Source organism: Salminus brasiliensis, chromosome 21, assembly GCF_030463535.1.
Source record: "Salminus brasiliensis chromosome 21, fSalBra1.hap2, whole genome shotgun sequence".
Classification (NCBI taxonomy): Eukaryota; Metazoa; Chordata; class Actinopteri; order Characiformes; family Bryconidae; genus Salminus; species Salminus brasiliensis.
Window position 1 is genome coordinate 13,299,953 of NC_132898.1, and position 22,418 is coordinate 13,322,370.

The window sequence follows — 22,418 nt, forward strand, 5'->3', positions numbered from 1 at the left end:
AATATTCATTCTATTTAATATTCACAAATATTAGTTTGCAATCAGTTTGTTCTGCATTTATAATGTAATACATTTTTCTGCCTCAGTACTGCTAATGAAACACTGATTTCACCTTTGAACAGTAGTGTGTGTGTGTGATACATTTATTAACATCATTATATAGTATATTTATAGTATTACACAGTATATGTACAGTGTTGAAATGTAAGTATCTAGACACGTCTTCTAGTTAGGAAATTCAGCTACTTTAATGCACTCAGTGCTGATGCAGGTGTTCAGCTGCTCGTACATTAAAAAAAACATTATTGGCAGTAGAATAGGATGCTCTGGAGCAGCAGCACACGAGTTTAAGTTCACCATGTCCAATGCCAATTGTAGACTATAGGGGTATAAAGCTTCCCAGTATAGGGCAATCCAATATTCCCACCTAACCCTGACCCACAGTTTTTTTTTTTATTTTAGGATAATTTAGGTTGATGACCATGCAATATGCTGACCTCACCCGTTGCTGAAAACAATGAAATCTCTACAACAATGCTCCAAATCCCAGTAGAAATAGTAGAGACAGTTACTCAAACAAAAGCAGGATGTACTCTTTTTTTAATACCTTTGATTTAGGAAGAAACAATAAATGCTGTCCCAATACTTCTGTCCATGGGATTGGAATTCATACATGTTAAATTGGGATAAATGAACACCTTTTGTTTTGTACAGGTAAAATTTCACCCATTGCTGTTTTAACATATTTTACATAGTTAGGCTTCTGCATGAACCATGTGATGTAGTTCCACTTTATCACTATTGATCGAGGGTCTTACCAGGAACACTTTTTTTTCAAATTATTAATATATAAATATCTGTATAAATAAATGTCCTAAATATAAATAAATGTCCTAAAGAACATAGAAATCAGTACATTCAAACCAGCTCTACCGCTCAATGTATAAATGTATGACATAACGTTAATGGCATTAATAATAAAAATAGTAAATAAACAGTAAATAAAGGAACTGGTTCTGCTGTATGAGTGTGTAGTGTTTCCACCAGTAGGCGGCGCACTCCAACTTTAGAAAATGAGTGTAGATTGCTTGATAATACACTGGGGTTCTGATATTGTAACTACTACAAACTACTAACTACTGTAAACTACTGATTATCTGAGGATTAGGATAGGCAATATAGGAAGCTTTGAATCTACACATTGTTGCTGTCAAGACAAATGTATCAAATGTTCAAAAAAGAAACTATAAATGTAATTTTTTTAATGTATGGGTTGAAAAACACTTTGTTTAAAAAAATGTGTAAACACTGCTGTTAAAAATAAGTAAATAATAAAAAAAAAAGTTAAATAAATAAAAATTTTTGTTATTACAGCTAATTAGTTTTTTTTTTTGTTTTGTGTTGTTTTTGAATTCAGATCTGATTTTAGATCAACTATAGTTTGCCTCCTATTCTCTGGAGTGCTGTTTCAGAGTTTAGAAGCCACGTATGAAAAGGTTTCTCCACCATCTGAGCTGTGAATGATCCTAGGAGTTTCCAGACAGCTGAGAAAGCGCTTCAACAGATCAGTTAGTTCTGGACAAAGCATTAAGCAACAAAACCCAACAAAAAAAGGCCCACACAGCGGAATTATACTAAAAGAATAAAGACTTTTATTAAGCATTGTAAGTTGCATTCAATTTCCTTCTAGTACATCACACCACAATCCATCAACAATCACTCGAACCCAACAGTAGATCATTCTTTTACACCCCATGAGTTAGGAAAAAACTCCGATCAACTTACATTAAGGTAACCTATTTAGTCTTGCGGGCAGGGGAATACACCATATTTCTGATCACTAATGTGCAATGAGAAGCATCAGGAGGATTAGATGGAAAAAAACTTTTTTTAAGTAATGATTCTCGTTCAGAAGTAGAAGAAGCTCCCAAAAAACACTAAAAGTAAACACCGAAAATGATTACAAGTTTACCTGCTTATGCTAAACTCTCGAATAGGAGGGTCATACGTTCCGTTTTACTCAGGCTATGAGAAGAGAGGAGGAGGAGGAGGGGCTTTCGAAAAGATTAAAGCGTTTTTCTTTTCTTTTTTTCCCAGACAGATGTTTTTTTTATGCTAAGATGAATGCAGAAAAACAGCAACAAAGGACAAGAATGGCTACAGAGATGGATGAGTACACCAGGGTTAACAATATTTAAAGTGGCTAGATAACATCTGATATATTTTCTTTTTTTATTTTGAGTAAATGCAACAAAGGTCAATAATCACAAAAAATTTCAAGGTTAGAGCAAATCAGTTACTGACTAACAGTTAACACCTTTAATAGGACTATTACTGATTATTAGCCATTTTTAAGATTTTGCAAATGGGCACAGTACTTGTAGAGATGGAAGAGAAAGGACAACATGCATAATAACTACACACCTTTTTTTTTGCTTGTTTTTAATCGTGAACCATGCAGAGAAGTTGCTGAAACCGTCGTACTAATGTTCTACAATTGATTCAAGAAACCACACGAAGAAAATCGGTCACTTGGTGCATGGCGGGTTTCTGACAAAGAAAACACTGGTGTTTTTTCATCGGATCGTTTCTGCGATGTTTCTGTTTCTTGATGTTTCTTACACTGCTAAAGTATGACACTGATCGTTAGAACCTAAAGCTGCAAGTATTTATACTAGTTAGTTACTTAATTTCCGAACAATCCTGCACGTTATGTTCATTTTTATTATCTTTTTTTTTCATTAGCACAAGTAAACCCACAGTGATGACCCAAGTGAGAAATGTGTTCTTGCTCTCTTTCTCTTTTTTTCTATTGTGAGTTTTATTCCTTAAAAGAAAAAGGAAAGAAGCATTTACTGTGACACAACACAAATTCAATTACAATGGCAAATATATATATGGTGCCAAGTACTGGTAGAACATCTCAACCTATAAGTTACTAAACGAAGGTTCTTTTCGGCTTCAGCAATTCAAGAGAACGTAAAATAAACCATGTCTGCGTAACCAGTTTTTGAAACAGGTAAATATATCAGTGAGGAGGGAGCAGGCCTAACTCCTTATACTGGTATTATTCTCTAAGAAAACTGGTATACTTCATGTCTTTTTTTTCTTTTTAGTTGTTGTTGCTGTTGTTTTGTACTGTCGTCGTTATTCGCAGGTTTTAACTCGCTGACGTCAAAGAGGGATTTCTTAAAAATTTCATACAGTAAGTCCTCATGTTTATCGCTTTTCGGAGAGGAAAAAATGTTCACAAACTGTAGGCTTTCCATCTTTCCAGATTTTCCTTAACCCTAAACCCGTCCGACATCCTTCGCCCTCTCTATAAAAATAGGTTTACTCTTCTGTCTTTAAGACAGTGGCGCTCACAGCTTCGTCTCTGTGGCGCTCGCTGTCTGCATTTAGTGCATTTAAATGAGGGTTAATATTGCACATTTTGGAGTCGTTGCTAAAGGCACTTTCCGGTTGGTGGGGACCCCTGCCATCTGCTTTGTTTCCGTTCACTTGCTCCGCCTCCCTGACCTCCAGCCCGTTCTCGGTTGCCGCCGACCCCTCCGAAGACGGTTTGCACTCCACCTTCGGCTTCTTCCGCTCTTTCACCACCTCGCTGACGGATGCGGCGTATGCGGGTTTACTCTGAGAAGAGAATTGAACTCCTTTTTGAAGGTTCACTTGAAGTTTAGTCAAACTCACCAAATAAAAACACAAGAAGTTCTTTAGTTTTGCACTTATCACACTTATCACATCACACACACATGGCTTATCACTAAAGTGTATTACTCAGTAATTACAGAGACTTCTGTATAAAAACGGTGGGGCTATTCATTAGTAATAGGAGTTTGTAATAACACTTTTAGCCAGCCGGCGAGCCCCAAGCTGTTTAAGGGGTTTAGCTACGAAGCAAATGTAGCTAAACCAAGTACTGGAAGCTTATACCACATCAATGAGCATCAGACCCAAAAAATACTTGCAGCACTATGGTCTGTTTTTATACTGTAGATCATCTTAAGGATGTCCTGATCCACTTTTTTTTTTAGCCTCCAATCTGACTGAAGTACCTTAAGGCTGAGTATCGGACCATACCGATCTTTACTGATCTGCATGTTTTTGTAATGAATACAGTCATGCAACTTAGGTTAGATGTGCTGCAATTTAATACTGAAGCAAACATCACTTTGTTTTATAGTCAATATCATATGACATTATGACATTATTTTTTGTTTGGAAGCCAGCTTCTTTAAAATCACCATTTTATAGTGTGTTTAATATTTTAAACAACAGTCTGACTGACCTCTCAGTTAAAATGCTGCAGTGAAATCACTTCCTGTGTGATGTGTAAAGTGGTACACCACAGATGTATGTTAGGTTTTCAGGTTCCACTGTGAAACACTGAAGCTAGAACACAGAATCGGAACTAAAAATACCTGATCCATGAAAATATGCCTGGATCTGTCCCAATCCCTTAAAGCAATTGGATTAGAGGGTAAAAAAAAGGATCACAACACCCTTAGTACTGTTATCTACAGTATAAAAATAGACCATAGTTCTGTTAGATACACTATATGGACAAACATATTGGGACACCTGCTCATCCACGGTTTCTTCTGAAATCAAAGGATATTAAAAAGAGTTTATCCCACTTTTGTTGGGGTAACTGTCTCTACTGTCCAGGGAAGGATATCTACTAGATTTTGCTGAGCATTATTATGAGGATTTGATTGCATTCAGCAACAAGAGCGTTAGTGAGGTCAAGATGTTTAAACGATCACCATCCTAACTCATCAACAACTCCCTAACTCATCCCAAAAGTATTATATCATATGATATATAATATTATATCATTCCAGAGAACACAGTTCTACAGCTCAGTGCTGAGGGTCTATATACCCCTCTATCCCACACCTGGCTTTAGGCATGTTGCCAGTAGGTCCGTGTTTGTCTGCTTATTCCGCTTATTCTTTCGGCAATACTTCTCTATTGGGACTAGACTAGATCTGTATGTGCAAATTTGCACATCTGTGTCAGCAAAGGGTGAAACTTAAAGTAGCTGATTGCGTTCATTAGCAGGGGAGTCCACAAACATTTGGAAATGTAGTGTAGCTACACACCAAAAACGCTTGGTTTGGTGACAGCAGACGTGAACAATTAATTAAATAAATAAATAAATAAATAAAGCACTGAATTACAGCAACAGAATAAAGATGAGCGTAACTGACCTGGTATGATACCTGACTCTTGAAACCTCTCCCATGAAATTTGGTTCCTCGGCCAAAGGTCCTTATAATAGGGGTTGAGATCACGCCTCTTGGTCTTCTACTCCAAAGACAAAGAACAGTTCAAGTTCACCAAACCATTCACAGACGTCAATCTTTTATTATTCAGTTATTAATCTTTAGCTTTATTACTCAGTTACTCCCATTAAGTATTCAGTAACTGCTATGGACATACTGTAGTTATTATTAGCAGAATTAGAAACTAAAGTATAGAGCTACTGAAGTGACGTACCCTCTGGTAGGTCCTCCGACTGACACCACCTGAATGGGGAAGGAGCCCCGTCCCCTGCCTCGCCTAGCACCTGCCCACTGACCCACGACCGTGCCAGCTATCTCCAGCTTACCACCATGAGATGGGATGGGCTGGAGTCCTGCTTAAACACATCCACACACACACACACACACACACACAATTCAGTAAAACAATAAACAGCAGATCAGAGCACTGTACAAAACTGCAATACACTACAGAAAACATAGGGGGCAGAATGTGTTCTACTGTTTTGGGGCACCAAAATGGGCTCGTGGCACAGAGGGTGGTGGGAGAGGGAGAGGAGCCGGTAATGCAGAATGTTTAATTCATGAAACAACAGCCATCAAGTTCATGAATTATAGAGGTAATAGTTATTTCCAGTCTTTCAATACTAACTGAACTCTAAAAAATGCTGAGGCTGTGTTTCCAGTTGGGAATCTTGTAGAGCAGGGTTGTTAAATTCCTGCTAAATAACAGAGGAGTTTAATAAGGTGTGTCTGAGGAGAGAAGATCCTCCAAAAGCGGAAATGAAGAATCTGGCTTGTTGGGATATCTGATTTGTGTAACGGAGCCCCAAGTCGTCCATTAGCGTTAATACCAGGGGTCTAAAGCATGGTTGCACTCCAGTTCTGGAGGGCTGGTCTGCAGCAAACTTCAGTAGACAACAGCACAAAACACATTGACAGCTAAGATGAGATGCTATTAAGCAAGCCCACCCACCATCCTGGGTGTGTGTTCTCACTGCCCTGTTCACTGGTGTGTGTGTGTGTACCACTGATGGGTTAAATATAGGGGTTGAATCCTACTGTGCTGCTGTGCAATATCTGTAAATTGTATTTTCTAATGCGAGAAGCCACAAAAAATCATGATACCCTACAATACTATATACCCACAATAACGCTATTGTGATTTTGCTAGAAAAAAGGTCCTATTTATTACAGTAGAAGAATGTAATGTTAAGAGTCTTGCATACGTTTTCTAACTGGCATACAGTAATGGTTTTATAAGGAAGATCAAATCCTGCTGTGTTGTGTACATAGTGATGGTGTTATCCACTGTGCTATTCAGCCGCCCTCAATAATGATACCACTGACAGAAGGTGGTGAAAAAAACAACTTCTTAGCGCCCTCTTGTGGATAAAACCCAATGCATTTTGGTACATTATGAGAAAGGTCTAATTAAGCAATAATACACACAAGTTTGTGCTGTAATGTGAGATACTGGCACGGAAAGTGGTCAAATATAAACGCAGCCGTGCTGCAGAATGTTTCGCCTCTCAGTCTGACTAAGGGGGACGTGACGTCAATGCATACCCATTATTAGCCAATCACATTGCAGGGTGGGAACTGACTGTAGTTAATTAGTGATAAAATATCAATTAAATGATAAAATATTGACAGTTGAATGAATCAATGTTATTTTGAAACATGATATATTGACATTGTTCTCCTACACCTTCCACACCATGCATATGTTGCACCTGATATGATAAATATGATCTATATCTTATTCTTATGCAAAGATCATTCAGAAGAATATTCTGCTCATCAGTACTGTAGCGCTTCTGTGTGTGAGCACAGTAAAGTACAGCTCTAACAGTAGAGTCATATAAACGTCCTACAACTTACCAGGCATGGCCCTGCCCCGGCCTGGATGAGGAGGCAAAGGGGGAGGGGGGTAGAAGGTACCGTTGGGGGGGTAGAAGGGCATGGCGTGTGGAGGTGGTGGGGGGAAGGGGAGGGGGTGAGGCGGCCGAGAAAAGTTCAAACCCTCCAGGATACTCTGACGCATCTTCTCCACCTTAGCAACCTGCTCAGCCTACAGATGACAGAGGAAGACAGGAGGAAAAGCTTTACCCCCTCCTCCAGCGGGACCACACAACCGCATGGTTTAAAAATCACCCTCCAACATACCTGGTTTAGCCCATAAAGGCCTAGACAACAGGCTAGTGTTAACATAGCCATGGCAACAAATAGCGTAAGCCTTCTTACCCTTACCATTAGCAGTGTGCCTTTCTCACACCATGTTCTCCATTACAAGCAGTGGTGTAGCGGATCACGGATAATCCGCTGTTATTTTTTACAGTAATAAGTCCCTACATAAAAAGACCATGTCAAAATAAAAGTCACTAATATAAGCGAACATACTGTCAAAGTAAAAATCTCTAGTACAGAAAGTGTCAAAATAAAAGTCACTAATATAAGCGAACATACTGTCAAAGTAAAAAAACTCTAGTACAGAAAGTGTCAAAATAAAAGTCACTAATATAAGCGAACATACTGTCAAAGTAAAAACTCTAGTACAGAAAGTGTCAAAATAAAAGTCACTAATATAAGCAAACAGACTGTCAAAGTAAAAGTCTCTAATACAAACAGACCATGTCAAACTTAAAGTCTCTAATGTAAACAGACTTGGTCAAAATAAAAGTCCCTAAATGAACAGACGGTCAAAGTTAAAGTCTCTAATACAATCAGGCCGTGTCAAAATAAAAAGTAACTAATATAAAAGAACCGACTTTCAAAATAAAAATCTCTAATACAGACAGTGTCAAAATAAAAGTCACTAATATAAGCGAACAGACTGTCAAAGTAAAAGTCTCTAATACAACCCAACCATGTCAAAATAAAAGTCACTAATACAGAGACTGTAAAATAAGCCTACTACAAACAGACCATGTCAAAATAAAACTCTCTAACAAACAGACTTGGTCAAAATAAAAGTCACTAATATAAGTAAACAGACTGTCAAAGTTAAAGACTTTAATACAAACAGACCATGTCAACATAAAAGTCACTAATACAAACGTACAAACAGACCGTTTCAAAATAGGCCACCAATACAAACACATCTTGTCAAACTAAAAGTCACTAATAAAGAAAACGTAATTAATACAAATACACTGTGTAAAAATAAGTTTCAATCTATAACTCCTTGAGTTTTGTGATCCGTTACACAACTAATAAACAAGACATGTCGTTTTGTCAGTTTGGTACATAACAGTATTAAATTAAGTGTCAGTAACCACATGCTCAAGTATCTAAGACGTGACGTACAATGGTTTAGGGTTGCAGTTTATACGATGATAATTGTTGGACCTAAACTATCACTTAACATTAACAGAGAGAGGCAGCTAGAAGCCGCTGAGGGGACTGTACCTGACCATCACAGAGGTCAATGAGCGGGGCCTTGTCCCGAGTGGCTCGGATCAGTTTGCTCTGCAGCAGCTTGCCATCAAAATACATCCACGGACAGCAGTGCTCCCAGGGAATGGGCTGGCCGCACACATCGTTGGCAAACAGGGCCATGTCCACTCCGCTCATGAAGAGAGCGGCCAGCTGGACTCCGCGGGGGTCCAGGTTATCGATCTGGAGACGACACACACACACACACAACTGATTTAGGACCGGACTGGAGCGAGGGGGCCAAACTCAGCAAAGCTAGTAGCGAAGCACGAAAGGGAGGAAGCAAGCAGGAGACCACGCAGGAGCAAAGCATGAGCCAGCGCAGCCAACACACTCACATAAAGACACACAGCTAGAGAGAAAGCAGCCTACAAACAGCCAGCCACACACAGGTAGGCACAAAGCTAAGGCGCCAACACATACACACACACACATACACACCCACGCAGTAGGGTTGGGCGATGTCCATTTTACAAAAGATGTTTTTTTAATATCATCACAGATGATTCATCAGCTCTCATCAACATACACTATGTGTCCAAATGTTTGTGGACACTCATTCTAATGAATGCATTCCTCTACGTTATGCTGTACCCATTGCTGACACACATGTGCAAATGCACTCACACACAGCTTGTCAAGTGCCTGTAAAGAAATGTACTGCCAATAAAGTAGGGGTCTATTGAGTAGATAAACATGGACCTGTTGGACCATGCCTAATGCCAGGTATGTGCTAGAGTGGTATAAAGGGGTATTGAGCCATGAAACAGTGGGGCACTGTGTTCTCTGGAATGATGGTGGTGCTCCATCCAATACTTCTGGGATGAGTTGGAGAGTTGAGGATGAGGTGGGGTGGTGATCAGAACAGAAAAAACTGAATAAACTGTTAAATATATAATATTTCATTTATAATCCCATCTATTTTGACATTCAAACTCAACTACCTGCATAAAACCACGTTGCCACGTATCTCCAAATCACACATATACACAGATCAGCCATAACATTAGTACCACCTTCCTAATACTGACTAGGTCCCCTTTATGCCGCCACAACATTTGATCATTCGAGACATGGACTTGAGGCAAGACCTCTGAAAGTGTCCTGTGGTATCTGGCACCAAGAGGTTAGCAGCAGAACCTTTAAGTCCTGTAAGTTGTGAAGTGGGCCCTCCATGATCACATCAATGATCTTAGGTCTTAGGTGCCCATGACCCTGTTGCCGGTTCACCGGTTGTCCTTTTTTAGACCACGTTTGGTAGGTACTGTTCACTGCATACCAGGAAAAACCCTACAAGACCTGCCTGATGTTCTGGATATGCTCCAACCCAGTCGTCTAGCCATCACAGTTGCCTAATATATCTAACCCCATTGACAGATGCCACTTTAGATGAACTTTAGATGATCAGTGTTTTTCACTTCACCTGTCAGGTGTTAATGTTTTGGCTTAAGATTGTGGGCCAAAACTGCTGACGTCACAATGATACAATATCGTCAAATCGCCCAAGCCTAACACACACAACCACAGATGAAAGCGCACAGCTGGTGTGGATGGTTTACAGAATGTCAGTGTGTTTCATGAACTCGTTCATCAAACTAGATGAACTGGCAGACATAGAGAAAGGAAATCAAAGGACAGCACCAAAGGCAGACTAAGACAAATCTACAAGTAAACCATCTACACAATCCCCTGCCATTAAAAGCCGGTCCGAAACGATGGAACATCGTTTTCCTGCAAAGCCAGTGCTTAAAAGAAAGCATGCTTTCACACAGGGGTAAGGGCTGACGTGTTAAGCACATTTTGCACTAACTTGCAATAGCAATATGAGGAGTGTCCTGGGAAAGAAGGTTCTGGATGGTTCATTTCAACCAAAAATCAACTCATTACTAGGCCTGTCACGACAATTACGCTATCGACTTATGGTTCAATATATGGACATGACCTCGAACATTTTTGCTGACCCATTGCGGCTGGCTTGTATTTTAGCTAGTCTCGCTGTTCTGTTCTCTTGTCTGCTTTCTGTCTCTTAAGTCTGTGAGCAGACAGCAGCATCTATCGTGTAGAAAAATGACCAATACAATGACCAATACACAAATAATGGCGCCTCCATACACACAGAGCAGACTGTTACAGGTAGTGGTGTAACGGATAGTTCTGCTCCTCACAGTTCAGCACGCATGTGAAACGCGGAATAACTGCCTAAGCTTTACCATAGTAGTGTGGAATAGAGTTTTACTACTGCTGTAGGCTTTCACACCACTTATTCAAGCCATACAGACATTTATAGCTTGTATTCCAATGCAAGACAAACAGAAAGCGCCTTGCGACACATATGTGTTGTGTCAGTTGGGAAACAATAAAAGTTTTTAGGCCATGAAGTACGCCACAGAAACTCTACGTTGTATTTCGAGAATATGTTATCAATATGTTCGTTTTGTACCATATCTGACTCAAACTCTATAACTAACAAGCCTATTGGCGGGAGCAGAGTAAAAGACCTAACACCACTAACCGGATACACACTGAGAGTACATCACTCAGTAAAGTGAGTATTAGAAACACAGCCACTAACAGCACTAACAAAAGGTTGATTGGTCTGTCTTTATATGACAATGGTAATATATTGAGCGTGGTTGCACATCTGAAGTGACATCACAAATCTCCCTTTTTTTCTCCCTTTGGCTGAACCGAAAATTGACCTGATCTATGATGCAAAAACTGTGATTCGATCTGAACCGAGAGTTTTGTGACCTAGCTACAAACTCAAAGCTAAAATCTGTTTTTCCCAAAAGACTGCATAAGTCACATTCCAAAGCTCCGGTTTGGAACATTTTGGATTTAAGCAGAATGAGCGAGGAGAGCCCATTAACGTGAATGAGCCAAATGTGTTTAAAAATAGCGGTTTCATTTTATTCAGATTTTATTTATCAAATGTTATTTTATTACTATTTTTATCAGTCGCATAAAGGGGTAATACATTGACCGTATTTTTTTTTTATTTCAATTATTTCTAGAACAATATATCAGCTATCGTGACAGGCCTTCAGTACATTAAACTACAAAAAAGTGCAAAACAAGTGTGTATTCCCAGGACATTCCACATTCAATAGTTGCCACACAATCACCTTCAGTTCCTGCAGCTGGTCAGGCTCATAAAGTTTAGGAGAAAGTGCTTGGGCTAGGAAAGCGTCAAGTTCGTTACGACGCAAAATTCTTACTCCTGGCCATTGTAACATAAACCTGAAGCAAAACACAAAGGGTGTGAAATACAGCAAAAAACACAGGAACCCATTATTTCTACCTGCTACTATGTTCAGTTTTTTTTCTGGAAGCAGGGTAAGACCATAAAGGAATTGTGTTAACAGTTATTAAATTTACAACTACATTTCGAACTAAAATGTAAATGCATTCATAAATGGGAAATTTATTTAAAAGGTCCACTTACCTCAGATGTGGTCAATCAGCCCAGACATGTTTGGTGTCAAAACTGTGTTCTTTAGTTTTAGAATGGAGCTATGAAGAACTAACACTATCACTAACAAACTCTATCAAGTCAATAGTGACCCAAATTGTTTTTGTATACACATGCTCTCACACTTCGCCCAACTCGCTAAAACCACCATCAGCCTTTCTTAAGGTCACAGTCAGTAAGACACAGTATGAAATGTATGTGTACGCATACCTTGTATACCATGATTTATTTTTAAAGTCCACATATTATGATATACTGATCTAAAACATTGGCTTTCAACTTGTGGGACCCCAGTGGGTGATAGTGGCACTGCAAAATGCCATTAAAATACAGTATCTAGACATTTAACCAAGCAGAATTAAATGAAAATTAAATGAGACAAGACTGGTCTGGCAAAACTGACATAGCTATCTAATTATGTTTAATTGGTGCAGAAAGGTATGCTATTTGAATTGATACTACAGGAAACATTTTTATTATTGTTATATTTTTGTTTGCATTTTAAAAGATCTGGCATTTTTAAAAATTGTGGGTCACAAGCTGGAAACCCCTGCTTTCAATCTTAGGGAAATCCACTCTTTGCACAAGTTTAAGCAGACCTGGATGTGGTCTGAATGGGTCGAGAGATGGGTCGAGATTTACATGGGTCTTCGGGTGACTATTGAGTTGTATTTGTTAGCAACGTTAGCCAGGAGTTCAGTTTTAATCTAAAAGCAAACTTTGGACATCAAACTTGTCTTGGCTGATCGGCTATAAGTGTGGCAAGTGGAAATGTGTGCGAGTGAAATATTCTACCAAACCAGCCCTTAAAAGGTAAACTTCACCTGAACCGGTTAGCATGCTATCAGCATAATGTCTTTACTAACCTTCTTTACTTTCTAGAAAAACAACATTGTCTGACTGAGAATCATTCTGTAAACTGAATCTAAGCAACAATGCCTACACTGTGTAGGTGTACTTACAATATCCTTCAAATATTCAGGTTCTATAGCCATTGTCTGGTTATCAGCTTAAGTCAGTCGATTTTTCCCTTACTCCAAAAGCAGTTGGTTAGCCAAGACAGGTTTGTTGTAAATCATGATGCACTTGACTACACTGTTAAACGGACAAGATCATTGAGAAACCTTTGATGGTTCTTTAGTCTTATGGTACTTTAAGGAACCTTCAAGAAAAGGTTTTCAAAAGATAAAGGTTTCTTAAAGCACCTTAAGAGGTTCCTACAAGGTTTCAACTTGAAGAACCTCCAAAAGGTCCTCAAGAATCTAGTCCTTTAACCAGGTTTCTGACATTGTTATCTACTAAAATGAAATTACGATATTTGAGGCATGTTGTTTTCACATTACTGACTGGTGAGCCATAAGCTTCCATTACTTATTAGCTACATTAACCTTGTAGATCTAGTACAAAACTAAAGTGTTTGCTGACCAACTATATTTATAAGCAGAAAATGGTGTAAAGTTGATTTTTTTTACTAACTGTCGCTTTACTTGAGAGGATGCACATAAGGCTGTGAGAATGTTCTCTCACCGGAGTACGCAGCAGAGCACCATGAGTGGAGTTGGCACATTGGCAGGGTTCAGCATGGCTGGCGTGTCTGACCTCATGCAAGCTAGGAAGGCCCTCATGCGCCGGTTTTTGTCTTCTACGGCTTTGCCCAGCCAAAGCTTCTTCAGGTTGGGGCAGGTCCACTCTCGGAACGGCAGCGCCTCCACCAGCTCTGGAGTGTGCGGGGATTTGCCCTTGTAAGCCGCCCACTCCTTTATAATAACAGGCTGAACTATGATCAGAAAACATGAAACTTTAGTGACCGACAACAGTAACAATTTTAAAAAGCTGAAAATTCCCTTAACTATAACTCCAACATCTATGATACTGCACTGTCAATGAACTTCAAACACTTTTGTGTTTTAATGCCAATGCAAATCATAGGGCTGTAAATGAGACCCAAAAAAAGGGAAAACAGCTTTAATGTATACATGAGAGATCCATTAAAAATATAGAAATTTTAAGGCACCTTTTAGGTTCACTCCGTATCCCCATAGAAAACTAAGCTGCAAAAACATCACAAAGCCCATTCATTTGCATATATTTAGCCTAAAGCAGTGTATCTCATCTATGCTGAAGGTTGTTTTAGCTGAGCTGTAGAGCAGTGGAACTGTGTTCTCTGGAATGATGGTGCTCCATCCAATACGTTTTTGGAAGAGTCATTTTACATCTTGACCTCACTAAAGCTCTTGTCACTGAATAAAATCAAATCTTTCCAGCAATGCTCCAAAATCTAGTAGAAAGCCTTCTTCTCTGGACAGTAGAGACAGTTCTTCCAACAAAATAATTTTTTAATCCCCTTGATTTTGTAAGAAACAATAAATGAGCAGGTGACCCAATACATTTGTCTAAATAGTGTATGTTGGTGAAATTACATACACTCTGGCAGGCGATTTCTCCTCATGGCGAATCTCTCAGCCTTCCTTTTGGCCTCCGCCAAGCTGAACAGAACTCCATAAACATACTGGCGAATTGGCCGGTAAAGCTGTACTGCAGACGGGAGGTCCTTGTTAGCTTCGTCTTCGATGGTGACCGATAATTTAATCTCACCCTTTAGAAGACATTAAAGAAGGACCAAAAGGTGGACATATAATTTGTCATTTATGGACAAATATAAAAATCAGCACTTTATTTATATACAGTCATGCCCGAAAGTATTCATACCCCTGGCAAAGTTTGACTTAAATTTACTTTTATTTAACCAGAAATTATATTTTTGCCTGGAAATGACACAGGCATCTCCCAGGAGATAACACGATGATGTACAAGAGGCATCATTGTGGGAAAAAATATTTCTCAGCTTTTATACACATTTGAACAAAAAGTGGCATGTCCAAAATTATTCATACCCTTCTCAATAATTAATAGAAAAGCCTTTATTGGCTATTACAGCAATCAAACGCTTCCTGTAATTGCTGACCAGCTTTTTGCATGTCTCCACTGGTATTTTTGCCCATTCATCTTTAGTGATGAGCTCCAACTCTTTGAGGTTCGAGGGTCTCCTTGCCATCACCCTGATCTTTAGCTCCCTCCACAGATTCTCAATTGGATTCAAGTCAGGACTCTGGCTGGGCCACCATTTCTTCACCACTTTGGCTGTGTGTTTTGGGTCGTTGTCGTGCTGAAATGTCCACCGGTTCCCAATGCCAAGTTTCTCTGCAGACTGCCTGATGTTGTTGTTGAGAATCTTGATGTATTGCTCTTTTTTCATGGTGCCATTTACTGCGATCAAGTTCCCTGGTCCATTGGCTGAAAAACACCCCCAAAACATTAGGTTCCCACCACCATGTTTGACAGTGGGGATGGTGTTCTTAGGGTTGAAGGCTTCTCCTTTTTTACGCCAAATGGTGCACACATCATTGTGGCCAAACAATTCAATTTTTGTTTCATCTGACCATAAAACAGAACACCAGAAGTCTTCTTCTTTGTCCAGATGAGCATTTGCAAAGGTCAAGCGGGCTTTTGTGTGCCTTTTCTGGAGAAGTGGTGTCCTCCTTGGCCTGCGTCCGTGGAACCCAGCAGTGTGCAGTGTTCGTTGAACTGTCTGCCTTGAGATGTCGCCACCAGCAGAGTCCAGATTCACCAGGATGGCCTTGGTGGTGATCCTTGGATTTTTCTTCACCTCTCTCACTATTCTCCTGGCCAGCCCAGGTGTCACTTTTGGCTTCCGACCACATCTTCTGAGATTTTCCACAGTGCGGAACTTCTTGTTTTTTTTAATAATACTTTGCACTGTAGCCACTGGAACTTGAAAACATTTTGATATGGCTTTATAGCCCTTTCCTGACTTGTGAGCGGCCACAATGCACAGCCGCAGGTCCTTAGTGAGCTCCTTTGTCTTAGCCATGACTGTCCACAAACCAACTGCAGAGAGCTGCTGTTTTTCTCCTGTTGAGTTGATTAAAACAGCTGTTCCCAATGAATCAGGGTAATTAGGATGCTTTAAAACAGCTTGGACTATTTGGAATGGTATAGAACTTTGGATTTTCCCATATACTGTGACAGTTTTCAAAGGGTATGAATAATTTTGGACATGCCACTTTTTGTTCAAATGTGTATAAAAGCTGAGAAATACTTTTTCCCACAATGATGCCTCTTGTACATCATCGTGTTATCTCCTGGGAGATGCCTGTGTCGTTTCAAGGCAAAAATATAACTTCTGGTTAAATAAAAGTAAATTTAAGTCAAACTTTGCCAGGGGTATGAATACTTTCGGGCATGACTGTATATGTCATACTGTATGATGTAAATAACTATGCATATCTAATAAATGCAGCAGCACAGACAGAGGGATGTATAGTGCTTAGAAACACCTTGGTGAGGACATGGTAAATGTAAGGGTACATAAGGCCCTTCTTGTGTCTGTGTTCTGCAACCCGCAACACTTCAGGAGCCACCAGGGGCAGCGGAGGGGTGGTGATGTCCATGTGGTTCCTGGTTGGCATCGACAGCAGCGACGGAATCTGCGCATTGACCCCGTGGTGAACTCCAATTTCCAAGCCCTGACCCATAGGGGTCACAGAAGGGTCGGACTAGAGGGGGAAGTGGCAGAATACAAGAGAGGCTTGAGAACGGACTAAAAATAGACATCATGAGATGGAAATAACAACATGTGATTGCGCATCACTCACTTTATTTTGGTCCCCCACATCTCCTTCTGGGACACTGTCCATCTGATGTCTTTGTTTGTCCCATCCCTTGTGGTCACTTATATGACTGTAAGAAGAATAAAACAGCAGGATGTCAAACAAGTGTTAGTATCATCTCAGAAAGCGTGTGCTGAGACCAAACAGCACTGAAGAACACAGTTTCTTTAAATGTCATCAAGTTTATGAACTGCAACTTCAAACAATAACAACATCACAATATACTATGAAACAGATATATTTATGTTAAAATATAAATAAAAAATAGCAAATATAAAAGGAAGAAAATTCTACATAGCTTATAGTACTATACACAAACACTGTAAACTGTGTTACACGTTTTGTGCCACATAAGCTTGACAAGATGTAAAGGGCCCATATTCCACATTTTTCTTGTAATTTTTTTTTTACCTTAAGGTTCTCACAATGTTTCTTTGGTTTCATGCTCCAAACATGGTCAGAATTATTTTTTACACAAATTTTTTAACCTTTTTCCATTCTGAAACAAAATAACCTAAATCAAGTTACAAGAACAGTCAATAAATAAATATCCAATAAATCATGTTTCGTGAGACAGCTCTTCTTACATCACTCTCCATACTATCATACTATTTTCTTCTCGGTAGATTAGCCGTTCCAAGACAAAAACCTATTCTACACAGTTTTTAGATTTTAGGAATTTACCAATATTATAATTGGGGGTTGATGATATTTTATACTTTTCAGGCACATAAATGTGCTGATGCTGCTAAACACTGGGACTAAAAACTGGGAGTACATCTACCTGGATCACTCATTGTAATCAGACTAGAGGGTTACAAGGTTAATGTAGCTAGGGTTGCAAATGCTGTGAAAGGAATAATAATGTATTCTAAGCAATCTAATCAGATTTGATGAACAGATTTGTATAGATTTGAAAATGTGGGTCCAGAGCTACATGTAGTTCAGTATCAGTGTATCTCAGTTCTGTTTCTTGTCTCTTACTGGTTTTGGTTACTCACTTGGCAGTGGGGCCTGTGGTCTCCTCGTTCTCAGAAGAAGATGAGGAGGTGTTAAAGAAGGCTGGCTCAGTGTGGTTGGGGCTGCCCGGGTTGGCCGGGTTGATGGGAGATGCCCTCTCGTACAGCGGTGTGTGATGCTTGCCTTCATGCGGAATGTTGCCGAAGCTGTTCTGATCCGAAAGCCCTTTAGTCACCGGATCTGGCCCAGAGGAGTTCTGCTGGACCTGAGAGAGAACGGCAGAAACAGCCACGGAGGATTAATGGACATCTACTGGTCAGTTTGAGCTAGGTAGGGATAGATGGAAGGTACGTTACAATTACACTGCATTCTTTTTAATAGAAAGTTTTGTAAGGTTGGGGAAACTACAAGCTTCACAGAACGTTCACAACAGCTCAATTCAGCCTAACTGTGATTTCTCAAAATACCTGCATTTAGATTGTATTATTAACTTCAGATCAAATTTATTTTGTATGTGTGTGAAAGATCACGCTGCATACAACATAAACCAATCAGCCAGAACATTAACGCCACCTTCCTAATACAGAGGAGGTCCCTCTTGTGCCGCCACAACAGATCTAAGCATTCGAAGCATGCCCTCCACCAGACCTCTGAAGGCGTCCTGTGGTATGTGGTATCAAAACATTAGCAGCAGATCCTTCAAGTGCTGTAAGTTGTGAGGTGGGGCCTATATGGAACGCATCAATGAGCCATAGGTGCTCAGGACAAGACACACCGAGAACACCCCTCACATCCTAATACTTGACTATTTTTCTTGCTTTTAACACACTGACAAATGACACTGTAGATTAAGATAATCAATGTTTTTCACTTGTCAGTGGTGTTCAGCTGCAGTTGTCTTTTTTTCCTTTTGTTTTGTTGAATTTTACCCTTTTTCACCCAATTTCACCAGAGCACTAGTAGTGCTCCCAACACTAGGAGAGCAATGTCTCAACACATCTTCTCAGATACATGCGAAGCCAGCCAGCGGCCCTTTTCAAACTGTCATCAACGTGGCACCGCCTACACGCTCAGAGAAAAGCGCCAGGTCCCCAGCTCCGCCACACCAAGTAACAGACACCTGTGCCAGCCAACATCACTTTAAAAGTGTGAGGGGAGAGAGCACGACCACGTGAGAGCACGTACTCTCTCAGACTCCATCCGTAGAGAGCAAAGATGTAGTTTTTGCTGTCTTATGCCCCGTCCACCTTAATCTAAATAATTTTTAAAAATGTAGGTTTTAATCTCGGTAATTTCTTTGAAAAACCTCTTTCACAACACAACAACTACAATGCTCATGTGAACATTGTTCTAATGTCTCACAAAATCTAATGTCAACCTCCTTGAGAAGCAAGCATAAATGTCCAAATCAGACATAAATATATCACAAAGAGGAAACGCGTTTTCTAACGACAAATCTTGCCAATGTGTGTTGTTCCAACTGCAGGTACTCCTTAATCTGATGTCTTACACAGACTTAAAATCTCATTTGTATCAGAAATAAAATCTACAATAGAGTTTTTATATTGCTGCGGCTATTCAAAAATAGACAAAATAGGAAGCTCTTTTACTATTGCTATCTAGGCTAGGGCTACATTGTGACCTATTCCACTAGTGACTGAGGTAAGGCCTAATCCTCAAACTATGCCAGTAAAGTCAAGCTACACACTAAAATAGGATCGCAATGAGAAAATAATAAGTCAATGTCCAAAACAATCCCACATTCTAAGTGTGATCTCTCACAAGCACACAAAATAAATATTATTTTAGATTAATAACATCTCTCTCAACTGAGATATACTATAGTTTCTCTTTAGATTAAATTAGGTTAAACTGCCAATGTTCTGTAGAGCACATGAAGAAGTGCATTTATGGGTGAAGCACAAGCTTTAATCTTAACACTGTTTCAGGTCTAGAAGCTTGTAGGGCGGTAGGAGTACAAACAACAGTGCAGGACTCACCCCAGACTGCAGCTGGATGGCGGGCTGAGGAATGTTGAGCATCTGCGGAGGTGTGTGTGTGTAGTGTGGTACAGCTGCAGGAACCCCAAACCGCTTTGGTCTGACTGCAGGAACACAGATGGAAAATGCTGTAAGACTTTGGTCCACCCAAACATACAGCTTTTATGAGGCTGCGTCACAGTCCAGCAAAGAAAGTTCACAATAAACTGTGGCTGACCTAACTGCATTTTCTTAACCACTGTAACTTAGCCAACTTAGTGACTGTTTCAGTTCTAAAGCTTCACCCCTGAGGCTTCCGACACGGTATGTAAAGGCTTGAGCCTCAGTGATGGATACATACCGAATACACTGTCCTAAACATATTCTAGTGCAATGCATAAGAGTGCATAGTTTTTCATTTTCAATCGCCTTCTCAATTTATTTTAACATCATGGTCTGCTTAAGCTCAGATTTCACAGAATTTTTGTATTTATTTTTGTAATAATAACAAAAATGCAACATAAACTGACTAATTCTTAACTAATGACAGGTAAATTTTCACTTAATCATGAATACTTAATCAGCACAGTAATTAATCAGTCTACTCAGGCTCTAGTAGAGCTCAGTAACACTTAGATAAATAACTGATCAGCACAGTGATTTATCAGTCTACTCAGGCTCTAGTAGAGTTCAGTAACACTGAGATAAATAACTGATCAGCAGTAATTTATCAGTCTACTCAGGCTTTAGCAATAACTTAGTAGATAAGTATTGTAAATGAATTCACCATTAAAGTTCTACCATTTCTACCGAAATACTTGTTACTCTTAAACCAGAATTATTAATTATGATTAATTATTAAATTATCAACTATTAATTATCCAGTGATTAATCTGCAGGAACACTAATAATAACAAACTATATATTTTGCAGCATAAATTTGATTATTCTATACTATATTCTATAGTTTATAATGCAGTTCCGTTATAAACCTTGCATCTTGCCTTTTCTCTTTTTAGAATTGAGAGGAGCTTTACAACAGAATGTGGTAAACATATAAGCTTCATGAAATGCACTATATCACTAAATAATATGCAAATCTATTTTCTTACATTAAACAACACATTTCTAACACCTTGAAAGCAATGCATTAAGAAGAAAAGATGCTTATATTGTTATTGGCAAAGCTGTTTTTCTATTCCTCCACAGTGCTGTACATCCACCTACAGTAAAGCTGATGTGTAGGTATGTTTAAACAGGAGTAGGCAGAGAAACAATGACTCGGCATCAACTAAGTGGGGGCACTAAACGTGTAGGCTAATTTTCATGCTCATAACAAAACAACTGTCACAAGTGAACTAATTAGGCGAGAGCAGCAAAGGTTCAGTTTGACAGTAGTGGTAAAACCTCGTACATAGTTACCTCGCTAAAGAAAAGCAGGCAATGAACAATGTAAAGGACAGGTGGATCCCACGCCCAAAAAACATTACAATAACAATAGTAATGTTAGAGAGGCTGACGCTCTCTTGATTTTACATCAAGAGACGAGATGGTGGAGGCTCACTAGTCGAGCTAGAGTCTGCATACAACTCAGCCTTAATTGGTCTAAGCCAGTGTATCAATATATGCAAAGACAAGTTCATCAGGCTAATAAGTGAGCCTAATGCCAAGACCATCTTGAAGAAGTACTTGAAGCAGAAGTCTGTTGCTCATAACATCATGAGAACACACAAGAAAAAAATCAGAAAATCTGGAGAGCTAGTCACTTCATGGAGAGTTCTACCAATAGGCACCTTTAGTTATTAATTATTTTATTTATTTATTTGGCATTTAGCTGACACACTTATCCAGAGCGACTTACGGGGTTACTAGTATTACAGAGGAGGGCCAATGTAGTGTTAGGAGTCTTGCCCAAGGACTCTTATTAGTGTAGCGCAGCATACGGTCACCCAGACTGGGAATCGAACCCTCCATCTCTCACATGGTGTAACAGCTCACTATCCGTAAGCATTTAAAAATAATGACATGCACGATACTGGCACTTAAATACAGTAATGGTATATATTGACAATAGAGAGCATTGATACTATGAAGCTTACTGACGCCCAAGTTTTGGATTTTTTATTTTTTTTTTTTGCAAGAAAACATTTAAACAACCAGTAAAAGCCAGTCATAAATAGTTATTCCCATTGAACAGACCTTGAATGGGACTTTTACATTACAGCACTTTTTGCTGTGGTGTTTTTTTGGTTCTGAAACCAAAGCATATTTAAAAGCATGTTTTTCACTGAAATGTGAATTTTAGGGCAGGATTAGCAAGATTATGCTTCCCTACTTTATTTGCACATGTTTCTGCATTGTGGCAAGTTTTTTTTTTCATCTCTCTCAAACTTTTCAAATGTGCAGTTACTCAACCAGTAAATGCTGTTCTTTCAAGCTTATTATATCTTATTTGGGATATTAAAAGTGGAATGCTATAAATATCAGGATTTATAGCCATCTATCCAGTATTTAAGTCAGAGTTGGTATCGGTATTGGTACTCGTTATCGGGAGATACTTGAACATCTGGTATCGGTATCGGAAAGCAAAAAGTGGTATCGGCGCATCCCT

At 39.3% G+C, this 22,418-nt stretch overlaps 1 protein-coding gene across 2 annotated transcripts in view; it reads right to left on the reverse strand.

The window, feature by feature from the left end:
* Window positions 1-1,629: 1,629 nt before the first annotated feature.
* LOC140543431 (constitutive coactivator of PPAR-gamma-like protein 1 homolog) overlaps window positions 1,630-22,418 on the reverse strand; it is a 30,304-nt gene continuing 9,515 nt past the window's right edge. Inside the window, exons 6-17 of one of the 2 annotated variants that reach the window (XM_072666555.1) lie at window positions 19,829-19,932; window positions 17,870-18,093; window positions 16,854-16,938; window positions 16,536-16,754; window positions 14,602-14,773; window positions 13,705-13,954; window positions 11,831-11,945; window positions 8,679-8,888; window positions 7,152-7,341; window positions 5,503-5,641; window positions 5,214-5,310; window positions 1,630-3,633 (exon numbers count right to left, since the gene is read on the reverse strand). In XM_072666555.1, coding sequence (XP_072522656.1) covers window positions 3,334-3,633; window positions 5,214-5,310; window positions 5,503-5,641; window positions 7,152-7,341; window positions 8,679-8,888; window positions 11,831-11,945; window positions 13,705-13,954; window positions 14,602-14,773; window positions 16,536-16,754; window positions 16,854-16,938; window positions 17,870-18,093; window positions 19,829-19,932 — 2,105 coding nt within the window. In that variant the 3' untranslated portion in view covers window positions 1,630-3,333. Of the gene's footprint in view, window positions 3,634-5,213; window positions 5,311-5,502; window positions 5,645-7,151; window positions 7,342-8,678; window positions 8,889-11,830; window positions 11,946-13,704; window positions 13,955-14,601; window positions 14,774-16,535; window positions 16,755-16,853; window positions 16,939-17,869; window positions 18,094-19,828; window positions 19,933-22,418 lie in introns of both variants that reach the window. The other variant, XM_072666554.1, reaches the window with a different exon arrangement.